This window comes from Pinus tabuliformis, chromosome 7 (assembly GCF_031772625.1).
Source record: "Pinus tabuliformis cultivar Carrire ecotype Pingquan chromosome 7, CPIR1, whole genome shotgun sequence".
NCBI classification, from domain to species: Eukaryota; Viridiplantae; Streptophyta; class Pinopsida; order Pinales; family Pinaceae; genus Pinus; species Pinus tabuliformis.
The window spans coordinates 1,600,560,368-1,600,572,336 of NC_142293.1; the positions used below are offsets into that span (position 1 = coordinate 1,600,560,368).

Sequence of the window (11,969 nt, forward strand, 5' to 3'; positions counted from 1 at the left end):
CTTGGATTTATTAGCATTATCATTTAATCACCTTGTGGCACCCCATGCTGGATTTAACTTTCGGATTGGAATTCCCAAGATTCTTGCTTAATTCCATGTCGATATTATATGGTTTTTTTTGTTTTGTTTTTGTTGTTTTCACTGAACACGTGATATTTTAATTTTGATGTAGATTTAATAATCATATTGATGAGTGTTTAGGAAAGAAATCTATATTATTATTATTATTTTTAATAAAATTTTGAAAAGTCAATTATAGCTCTATTAGATATATTATAAATTTTCCTATTGAATTTGTTTAGATATTTATGTTTTTAATATAAAACACTACCATGTAATTAATCATTTTTTTAAATTTTTAAATAAAACATATATAATTAATTATTATTTTTTATTTCTATTTATAGCGCTGAGATGTGATTTGAGAGACTAGTTATTATTATAATTTTTTAAAATAAATTAAAATATATGATTTTTTTTATAACATTATGATGGAATTAATCAATTTATAGTATTTTTTATTTCCAAAGGGAAAATGCATTGATTATTTAGTTATTATGATTTTAACATATAAGGTGAAACATTTTGGGTATTTTTCAAGAGGTGTAGTCTAATTTATAGACGAAATGGCTTTTTTCACGACATTTTTTTCTGGTTGATTTTAACAAAAATGGGACAAACATTTTTAGAAACTTGAATTTAAGTTATTTAATTTGTAGAATTTTATTGCCCCAAGGGGTTTTTCAGGGTGCTAAATCTATTTATGACTTCAAAAATGCATTTTAAACAACAAAAAATGCAGTCTTTCCTGAAATTATTTTGTCAAGTAAAAAAGTATATTCCATCTATAAGTTAGACTACACATTTTTAGGAGCCCCAGGGGGTTAACATTTTAGAGATTATTAGGGTGGCACAATTCTTTCTGAGCTTTGTGGATGATGTTGATAACAAGGAGTTGATGGGGGTGTTTCAGAAGTTGATCTAAAAGCGGTCCTTTCTAACTCTTTGAATGACAAGAGCCCAAGTTCGGATAGGTAGGTTGCATAATTTTTTACTTCTTTCTTCAAGTTTATTGGGCCTGACCTCCTCTAGCTTGTGAACAAGTCTCATTAGGATAGTCAGATCCTCTCCACATTTAAATTTGATTTCATTGCCCTCATTCCAAAGGTTGACAACCCTACTTCTTTTGAGGATTTTCAGCCCATGTCCCTTTGTAACTATGTTTATAAGGTCGTCTCAAAGGTTATTTCCCGAAGGATCAAGCATTTTCTCTGGAAGGCCATATCTTAAGAACGATTCGAGTTTTTGGAAGGGTGTCAAATTCATGAGGCAATTGGTGTGGCCCATGAGGGCTGACACAATATAAAGTTGCTGAAACGGAAGGGTATTGTATTCAAGATTGATTTATCTAAAGCATATGATAGAGTCAATTGGTTCTTTATTTGACTATTTCTTATATGGGTGGGCTTTGATATTCATTTCATAAATTGAATTATGGGTTGCTTAACTTCTATCTCCTTTGCAATCATAATCAATGGATCTACCTCACAATTTTTTCAAGCACAGTGTGGTCTTCACCACCGGTGCTCTTTATCCCTTCTATTATTTATTCTTGTTGTTGAGGGTCTTAGTATTATGATTAAGGATGTGGTTCGTCAAAAGGAATTTCAGGCTGCCATTGTTGCCCAACTGTTGTCCATCACACACCTTCTATTTGTTGATGACATCCTTATTTTCTGCAATGGATCGAGTAGTGATATATCTAAATTGAATGAGATTTTGAGATTATTCAATCATGCAACGGGGATGGTGATCAATGTGAGGAAGTCCTCCATTGTTGTTCATAATTTGGAGGAGCAAGAGATTGTTTATATTTTATGTCATTTTCCCTTATGAAATCTTGGAGCTTGATTCTGGGTTCAAGTATCTTGGATTCCACTTAAAGCCATACAATTATCTTAAAGTTGATTAACACTGGCTATTGGCTAAGTTGGAGAAAAGGCTCAATGTTTAGTGTTTTCAGGGATTGTCTCAGGCACGTATGTTTGTACTCTATTTAAATTGGTTTTAGAAGCAATTTTGATTTATTGGATGTTTCTAACTTGAATTCTTAGAAGACATCTTAGAGAAAATCTAGAGACTATGCTTTAAATTTCTATGAGTAGGCTCAATGGACCACATTGTCTTGGCTTGAATTTGGTGGAGCAAGTTGGATATTTCGAAACTCCTTAAGAAATAGGTCTCAAAAATATTTTCTTATTTTAAAAAGCCCTTGCTACAAAAAGTGCATGGAGACTTCTAACATTTAGCCCTGTAACATTTAGTTTTTTAAATGAAATACATAATAATAATGTTTGATTAAATAATATCACTCTTTTAATTTTTCTTTATATTTCTTTTGTGTTTATAAAAATTATATCTCTAACCAATCATTAAAAATAGCCATTAAAATAGGCGTGGTAATTAAACAGATTTTTGAATTAGTATTTTTTCATTAATTTTTTTTTCATTCGAAAATATTAAGTGCATTTCTAAGGGTGGATAATCTTACTTGAGATTATATGGCAAAACTTGTTATCAAACCTCCCACCGAATCATGAAACCACACTCTCAAAACTGACGCTTCAAAATTTTGTGCTTGTCAAAGTTCAACCATATGTACCTAAAAAATTAGTAAATTCGCCCATTCAGTTCGGTACGCCTGATATTTCAGTGAATTTGAGTTCAGTACCGAATCGGCCTGCGCTAAATTTCACATAGAAAAAATTGCATGCTAAAAATTTATTGTTACCAACCTGTTAAATTTCATATATAAAACAATAATCTGTATGTTAAAATTCAGAATCATCTCCATTTCTTTTTTTCCAATCGGCAATGGCTGCATCCTCCTCCACCGCTGCTACATCCAACTTGAACTACGATGTCTTCCTAAGTCATCGTGGTGTGGATGCAAAGAAAACTTTTGCCAGCTATCTGTATCTGCGTCTTTCTTCATCTGGATTGAAAGTGTTTCTGGATCTGCCTGAATTACAACGGGGAGACTATTTCGCTCCTCAGATTGTACATGCTATTCAATCGGCCTCTGTACATGTGGCCATTTTATCTCCCGGATATGCTGACTCAGAGTGGTGTCTAAATGAACTCATCATGATGTTGGACTCAAAAGACCCCATAATTCCAGTGTTCTACCATGTAAACCCAACTGAGCTTCGGCGGACGGTGGGCAGGTATGGTAAAGCCCTAGATAACCTCGCAAAGAAGACTAAGTATGACCCTGAAACTCATGAACGGATGCCGCGGTACGAACCCAGCACGATTGAAGATTGGAGAAATGCTCTTTCTCGTGTTGCAGGAATAAGCGGTTTGGAGCTGGATGCATTTAACGGGTGAGAAGTCAAATTCTTCTTTGGCTACTGTATTATTTTTGTTATTTTATGTTGCATAATATAGGGATAGACTTCTTTTTCTCATTCGTTCTATTTATGTTCTTGTGAATAAGCAGAAATGAGGGGTTGCTGTTAGAGGAAGTAGTTGAACTGGTGCTATCAAAGGTGAAAAAACAACCACTGGAAGTTGCTAAATATCCAATAGGTTTGGATGACAAAGTAAACGATTTAGAAAATACTGTCCTCTTGCAGCTACAGCAAAGCGGGAAACCTCAGATCTTGGGGATCGTGGGGTTAGGTGGTGTAGGAAAGACCACCTTAGCAAAAGAAATTTTCAATAGGAAAAATCCAGATTATAGTAAATCCTGTTTTTTAGATGATGTAAGAGATAATGCACATAAGGGCACTTTAAATTCGTTGCAGTGTAAACTTCTTCAGAGCTTGACAGGATCGCATTATCCAATAAATAGTGTTGCTGAAGGTATAGGGATGCTCCGGATGCATCTCTCATCTTCTAAAGCCTTGGTAGTTTTAGATGATGTGGATCATGTTGATCAGGTAGATGCACTTTTGCCAATTAGAACTGTTCACCACTCCCATAGCTTAATATTGATTACATCCAGGAACAAAGATGTTCTCATAAGCTCAAGAGTCGAAGAGTCGTCCATATATAACCTAGCAGGGCTTGAGACAGAACACTCCCGGGAGCTCTTTTGCTCCCATGCCTTCAACCGACCATATCCACTCCCAGGATTTCACTATCTGGTACATGAATTCGTAGAAGCTTGTTATGGATTTCCGTTATCTCTGAAAGTAACTGGGGCACTTCTTTATGGAAAAGAAAAATCTTACTGGGAAGACGAATTGCGGAGTCTTCAGCGAACACTTCCTCATGACATAAGGCTGAGTCTTAAAAGAAGTTATGATTCACTCAATAGAGAAGAACAAGATATATTTTTAGATATTGCATGTTTTTTGCAAGGACAGAACAAGGATAAGGCTATTAGAATATGGAACGCGTTAGGCTGGGAAGGTAGGATAGGATTTCAAAAATTACGGGACATGTGTCTTGCAGAAGTGGACAGTAAAAATGATATACAAATGCATGACCACCTCAGAGATATGGGGAGAGATCTTGCTGAAAATCCAGGGTTGCCCTGTCGTCTTTGGCGTTGGACAGAGAACACCATCGATGATTTGTTGCACCAACCGGTAAGAGATAATTCTTCAATCATTTTCTATTTTTTTTAGTTCTTACATCATTTTACAAGAAATAATGGATAATTAATCTATGTTTCGAGAATGGACAGGCAAAAATCGTGAGGGGGATTAGAATGGTTCTCGGTGAGTACAACGATTCATTGGACGGCATTCATATGAGGAGGTTGCAACTTCTAGACACTGAAGATGTTCTGGTGGACCGCATTTTGACAAGGGTTCTGTCTCCAAATCTCATATGGCTGCGCTGGAACAACTGTCCCTACCCTTCCCTGCCTTCCTCGATTTCAATGAACAATTTGAGGGTTCTAGAAGTTCAAGGGATGGAATTGAGAACACTGTGGGAAAATGATTCACAGGTAAGATAGGATTCGTTGAATTATAGTGTTTATTATTGTTATTGTACCACACGTCTCTAACACGTTCCAAGAGTTCCTTTAAATGATAAATCCATTTATGTTTTTCTTTTTCTTACCCGTGAAAACACGTGAACATTTTTAGGTACCTTTCCAGTTGCAGGAGTTAAAGATTGAGGGTCCTTTGTCCTTCATTCCAAAGTCTATAGGGATGTTGAAGTACCTAAAATCCTTGGTGTTAGGGGGTTGCTCAGAAATGAAGTCACTGCCGGACAGCTTCGGTAATTTAACCGACCTCCAGCACATCCAGCTGTCCCAGTGCTCCGCTTTGGAGAGGTTGCCAGAATCTTTTGGAAATTTAATCAACCTCCAGCACATTCAGCTATCTCAGTGCTACGCTTTGGTGAGCCTGCCAGAATCTTTTGGTAATTTAGCCAACCTCCAGCACATCCAGCTGTATGAGTGCTCGGCTTTGGAGAGTCTGCCAAAAAGTTTGGGTAACTTAACCAACCTCCACCACGTCCAGCTGTCTAAGTGCAACGCTTTGTTGTGTCTGCCACATTCATTTGGTGGATTATTTAACCTCCAATATCTTCATTTGGAGGATTGCATTAATTTAGCCCTGTCAAGCGAAACACTAAGAGATATAAGTTTGCTTCAGTGCATAAATTTGTCTGGCTGTCTGAGAATTGAATTACTCCCGAACGGAGTGGCAGAACAGAGGTCACTTACACAGTTGCGACTGGGAGGTACAAACTTAATAGAATTGCCAAAAGAAATTGGAATGCTACGCTGTTTAGAAGTTCTGGTAGTAGGAAGCCCCTTGCTGGAGACCCTGCCATTTTTACTATGTGACTTATGCAACTTGAAGGAATTGCAGTTCTGTGCATGCCATAGCTTGAGATGTCTGCCGCAATCGCTTGGACTGTTGACCCAGTTGGTTGAGTTGACTTTAGAAGATTGTCCGTTGATAAACGAACTTCCATTTATAAAAGGAGCAAGCATACTTCCGCGGCTAAAACGGTTACAGGTTTCTGATACAGGGATATCGGAGATATCATTTGGTGAAGGTGTTTGCGTCAATCTTCGAGCTCTTACCATCACTCGCTGTAATAATTTGGAGGAGGTTGGGACTTTGCCAAATACACTCATAGATTTAAGCTTCAGCAATTGTCATAATTTGAGGGAATTAGATAACATTTGTGGTCTTAAAAAACTTCAAATGCTGGACATTTCTGGCTGCACGGAGTTGGAGGAGTTGCTGAGAGTTGAAACATTGGTATCTCTGAGCATACTGGATGCAAGTAGATGTGTGAAGTTGAAGGGCATACGGGGATTTGGGCAGCTGACAAAGTTTCAGCACCTACTCGTTGGAGGGTGTTCAGAGTTACAAGAGCTGGAAGGCATCCACCATTGTGTGTCGTTGTGGAGGCTTGATGTCAAAGAATGTCCCAAACTACGGTGGAGTGAGGGAGTAGTGGAGCTGCTGCGCCGAAGAAATGGGTTCTGCTTAGAGGGCGTTTAATTAAGAGATTATTAGTAGAGGGCTGCCTCTCATATTGAGTTTGTTGAGTTTGTCCCTTTTATGACATATAAATGTGGAAACATGTTAATGGTTTGAAGTATCATCGGAAGTGTAACTAAGTAAGAAAGTATAATTGCAAGGTAGTTAATTTTTATTTTATGGTTATGGTTGTTTTTTCAATAGAATTAAAATTTTATTTTATTAGAAGATGACAAATATATTGAAAAATTGAAAAATGTTTATTTTTAAAATTCTATTTCATGAGAAGATAACAGATATATTGAAAATTTGAAAAATGTTTATTTTTTCTTTATCCTGAAATAGAAAACATGTTGTGGTATTATATAAATATTTTGACTAGTTACAATTACCATGTTTTTGGAATTTGAATGTTTTTTTCTCATGTAACTCTATCACTTATTTAAACTTGTAAAATTCCATTATTATTTTTGAATGAGAATGATTTAGTTGGGGCCGCAGCTAAGTGCAAATACCAGGCATCAATTGATATCTAGCAAAACAGATTAGTCTTCTATAAAATAGGTATGGTAATGTTGCTCTTCCTGCGAGGAGGGCTTTTCCATATTTCATGACACAAAAGAAGCTTTGTGGTAGTAACGTTATGTCGTTTATAATTTGTGCGGCTTTGTTTTTGTTACTAAGTGGGGTTGTCCTCCAGGCAGGTTACATTTGATGGAGAGGAAACATGCTGAGGAAACGTGCTATCCGGTGAGGGGAAAGGTGAAGGTTTATTCCAACGGATCTTTTGAATACTTTGAATTAGGTGTTAACGATTTGGTAGTTTTACTCAACAGCTTGAGCTGTACATGGGACGTGTCTATAGCTGTGGACAAACATTATAGCAGAAAATATGAACCTGATCATGCCTTCTGCTTCCTGTTTTGGTTTGACTCTCGGGAATATAACTCTATATTTGTTTGAGCCTCTTCTGACAACTCTGAAGAAACTGAAATTTTAAACTTTACACAGTGGCTGTGTCTCACTACTGGAAAAATATATCGAAAATGCTAGTAATGATTTTTCTGGCAAATATGATTGAGTCGATTACATTTATTCGATGTTTGGTATTCATATTAAAAGCAAAATTAACCCTGGCATCATCATATACAACGATGATTATATAAGAATACTCCACAGAGATGATGGGCCAAAGTGTAAAATATAACTACTAACAGCCAAAGATCATCAACACCAAATATTTCACATTCAGAACTTAATATGTTGTTTAAGATGACATACCTTGACTAACAGCGGAAGATGCAATGGCTGCCATCTTCTGTCTTCTGTCTTCTGTCTTCTTCTCAGAATTCGGTTTCTCTCCTCTTGCCCTCACTTCCTTATGTGTTTCTTGATGGAGAAGAATACAACTCTTGTGTGGGAGAGAGAGGACCCAATCCTTTATATATTTAACTTTAAATCTGGTACGTCCATCATATACCAATTCAACGCTTTAATGCTTTAATCCTTTAATGCTTTAATGCTTTAATGCTTCTAATTATAGAATGACTTAATTAGTTGGGTCACATTAAGATTTAGAAACTTCCGTTTAATTTCTAACATTCTCCCACTTGACCCGACTATTCATAATATTAAGTGTTGAACATCATACTATGATAAATCGCTGAGAGTTATGGCAGTTGTGCACTATTAATTCAATGCATTCCCTTCCATATACTACAATACCAGCAATCCATCAATTCATACTCATAATTTATATAAGACAGCATAATGGTCCACATAATGTCTTATATCATAATGATTAAACATAATATATTTATAAGACTCTTTCTTGTTTAAAATTACATAAAATACGTACTACTACATTAAAACAAGAGACACATAATTGTATATCAGAAACACATAAAAGAGCTCAGAATGTCACACATCAATTATTATTAATACAACCAAGACCCATTCTTTGAACATGTTCCTTAAATTGTCTTGGTTGTAACCCTTTCGTCAAAGGGTCTGCAATCATAAGTTCTGTCCTGATGTGCATGATTGACACTCTTTGTTTCTGAACCTCATTTTTCACAACAAGATACTTCAGGTCTATGTGTTTGGCACCTTTAGAGTACTTGTCGTTCTTTGAGAAAAATACTGCTGCAGAGTTATCACAATAAATTTTCAGCGGCTTGCTAATGGTGTCGACAACCGCAAGTCCTGAAATAAAGTTCCGCAACCATAACGCATGAATTGTGGCTTCAAAACATGCCACAAATTCTGCCTCCATAGTGGATGAAGCAACGATAGTCTGTTTCGCACTTTTCCATGATATGGCACCTTGAGCAAACATAAACAGGTAACCAAAAGTCGATTTCCTAGTATCGATGCATCCAGCAAAATCTGAATCGCTATATCCAATCACCTCTGATTCATTGGATCTTCTATACATGAGCATGTAATCTTTCGTGCCTTGTAAGTACCTCAAAACTTTCTTTGCAGCTTGCCAATGTTCCCTTCCTGGATTACTTTGATACCTCCCTAACATACCGACCGCAAAGCTGATATCCGGTCTAGTACAGGTTTGAGCATACATCAGGCTACCAACAACAGATGCATATGGAATTGATTCCATTTCCTTTCGTTCAACATCATTCTTAGGACATTGCATGAGACTGAATTTATCACCTTTCTGTACAGGAACTATCCCAGGTGAACACTTACTCATTCCAAATCTCTCTAGAATCCTTTCGACATATCCTTTCTGAGACAATCCCAATATTCCTTGTGATCGATCACGGAATATTTCTATTCCAATCACATAGGATGCCTCTCCCATGTCTTTCATTTCAAAGTTCGTTGAGAGAAATTCCTTAGTCTCACGCAATATACTTAAATTATTTGCAGCAAGCAAGATGTCATCAACATAAAGGACCAGAAAAATAAACTTGCTCCCACTGATCTTTAGGTATATACAGTGATCAACCGTATTTTCCTTAAAACCAAAAGATGTAATAATGGTATTGAACTTAATATACCATTGCCGGGATGCTTGTTTAAGCCCATATATTGATTTCTTAAGTTTACACACCAATTGTTCTTTACCTTCTACAGAAAAACCCTCAGGTTGATCCATATAAACATCCTCGTCAAGATCTCCATTCAGAAAGGCTGTTTTCACATCCATTTGATGCAACTCCAAATCATAATGAGCTACTAATGCCATTATTATTCTTAGTGAGTCCTTTTTCGAAACAGGAGAAAATGTCTCCTTGTAATCAACACCATCTATCTGAGTGTAACCCTTAGCAACAAGTCTAGCTTTATACCGTTCGATATTACCACTAGAGTCGTGTTTGGTTTTAAAAACCCATTTACATCCGACTCTTTTACAACCATGTGGTAACTCAACGAGATCCCAAACTTCATTCTGTTGCATGGATTTCATTTCTTCTTTCATGGCATTAATCCATTCCTTTGACTCTTTACTTTCTACAGCATGTGAAAACGAAACTGGATCCTTATTGATTCCAATATCATAATCTGATTCTTGCATATAAACCACATAATCATCAGAAATAGCTGACCTACGATTTCTTTGAGGTCTTCTTAATGCTACTTGTTGTGGTTCATGCATATCAGTATTATGTAAGTCATTTTCTTCAGGAAGTACTTCTTCATTTATATGTTGTTCATTATCATCATGCTGTTCTACAACAGCTGGAACAACATTTGGAGTAATAGTAGATGGAGGAACTATTCTAGGCAATGTAACATTTACCCTTGTTTCCTTTATTTCTACTATTTCTCTTCTAGTACTCCCACTGACTTCACCATTCTCAATGAATCTTGCATTACCAGTTTCTACAATTCTTGGACTATGATTAGGACAGTAAAACACATACCCTTTAGATTTCTCAGGGTAACCTAAAAAATACCCACTGATCGTTCGAGAATCTAATTTCTTTTCATGTGGATTATAAATTCTCGCTTCCGCTGGACAACCCCAAACATGCAGGTGTCTTAAGCTAGGTTTCCTGTTAGTCCATAACTCAAAAGGAGTCTTTTGAACAGCTTTACTAGGAACCATATTCAACAAATAATTAGCGGTTTTGAGAGCATACGACCACAAATTCTTAGGTAGTGTAGAATCTGACATCATACTCCTAATCATATCCATTAACGTCCTATTGCGCCTTTCTGCTACACCATTTTGCTGTGGTGTACCTGGCATTGTGTATTGCGCACATATGCCATGACTTTCTAGGAATTTTGCAAATGGACCTGGACACTGGCCTGACTCATCATATTTACCATAATATTCACCACCTCTATCAGACCTTATGATTTTCACCTTTTTATCTAATTGCCTCTCAACTTCCTTTACAAACGTCTCAAGGACATTCACAGATTGAGATTTTTCATGAAGCAAATAGACATAACCATAACGGGAAAAATCGTCAATGAAAGTGATGAAATACTTTTCTCCATTAAAGGCTGGAGTGTCCATAGGTCCGCAAATATCAGTGTGTATTATTTCAAGAAGCTGGCTGCTTCTAGTGGCTCCTTTCTTATTATGTTTGGTTTGTTTGCCTTTAATACAATCCACACATAATTCTACATCACTAAAGTCCAAATTTGACAAAATTTCATTACTTACAAATCTCATCATTCTTTCTTTGGATATATGACCTAGTCGTTTATGCCATAAGAAAGCAGAATTTTCATTCAACCTGCTACGTTTACATCCAACATTATTTACTACATTCAACAAGGAATTCGCATAAGTGTCATTCAGTTTCAATTTATATAAACCATCAATTAGAATACCAGAACCAACATTATCAGTATTCTTATATAAATCAAAACAACCAGATCCAATCATACATCTAAAACCAGAAATATCCAATTTACTTGCGGAAATAAGGTTTCTAGATAATGAAGGTACATAAAGGGTACTGTATAAGTCTAATACATATCCACTTTCTAGAATTAGACGATAAGTCCCAATGCCTTCAATTGAAGATTTCATTCCGTTTCCCATAAAGAGAAAATGATCTTCATTTGGATTTATGGTTCGGATCGTAAGAAATCCCTGCATATTGTTGGAAACATGAGTTGTAGCACCAGTATCAAGCCACCATGTATTAATAGGAACTTCAACTAAATTTGATTCAAAACATACGAAAGATAGATAACCTGCAAATCAAAAATGAAATAACTATAAGCTCATAACTAACGCGATTCAGATGTAGACATAATAGTATAATATAGCACTCCTTTGGGTAGATACTATCTTATACTTAACATAATTAAATACCAAAACATAAGTAGGTAATAAATATATTCAATTAAATAGAACTGACATCTTTGGATGATCAATATTTATTTAATCAAAATATCTATCAAACCTCATCATGTCAACTAGTTATAGAACAAGACTTTCCTTTGGGTAAGTTCTCAGGTTCTATCATTAGTGACGCTAGTTTTTAATTGGTATTATTATTACTGGCAATTTCT

At 36.0% G+C, this 11,969-nt stretch overlaps 1 protein-coding gene across 1 annotated transcript; it reads left to right on the plus strand.

Annotated features, from left to right (window-relative positions):
• Positions 1 to 2,842: 2,842 nt before the first annotated feature.
• LOC149254254 (disease resistance protein RUN1-like) lies at positions 2,843 to 6,606 on the plus strand. Its single transcript, XM_089457009.1, has 4 exons — positions 2,843 to 3,386; positions 3,503 to 4,598; positions 4,697 to 4,963; positions 5,106 to 6,606. The coding sequence occupies exons 1-4, from the start codon at positions 2,875 to 2,877 to the stop codon at positions 6,483 to 6,485; spliced, it is 3,255 nt and encodes a 1,084-aa protein (XP_089313135.1). The 5' UTR covers positions 2,843 to 2,874; the 3' UTR covers positions 6,486 to 6,606.
• Positions 6,607 to 11,969: the final 5,363 nt, after the last annotated feature.

Excerpts from the sequence above, each read along its gene's own strand:
- LOC149254254 (XM_089457009.1), top strand. The coding sequence starts at position 2,875 with ATGGCTGCATCCTCCTCCACCGCTGCTACATCCAACTTGAACTACGAT. Across the intron at positions 3,387-3,502 it reads GAGCTGGATGCATTTAACGG|AAATGAGGGGTTGCTGTTAG; the intron begins GTGAGAAGTCAA and ends GTGAATAAGCAG. Across the intron at positions 4,964-5,105 it reads TGTGGGAAAATGATTCACAG|GTACCTTTCCAGTTGCAGGA; the intron begins GTAAGATAGGAT and ends GAACATTTTTAG.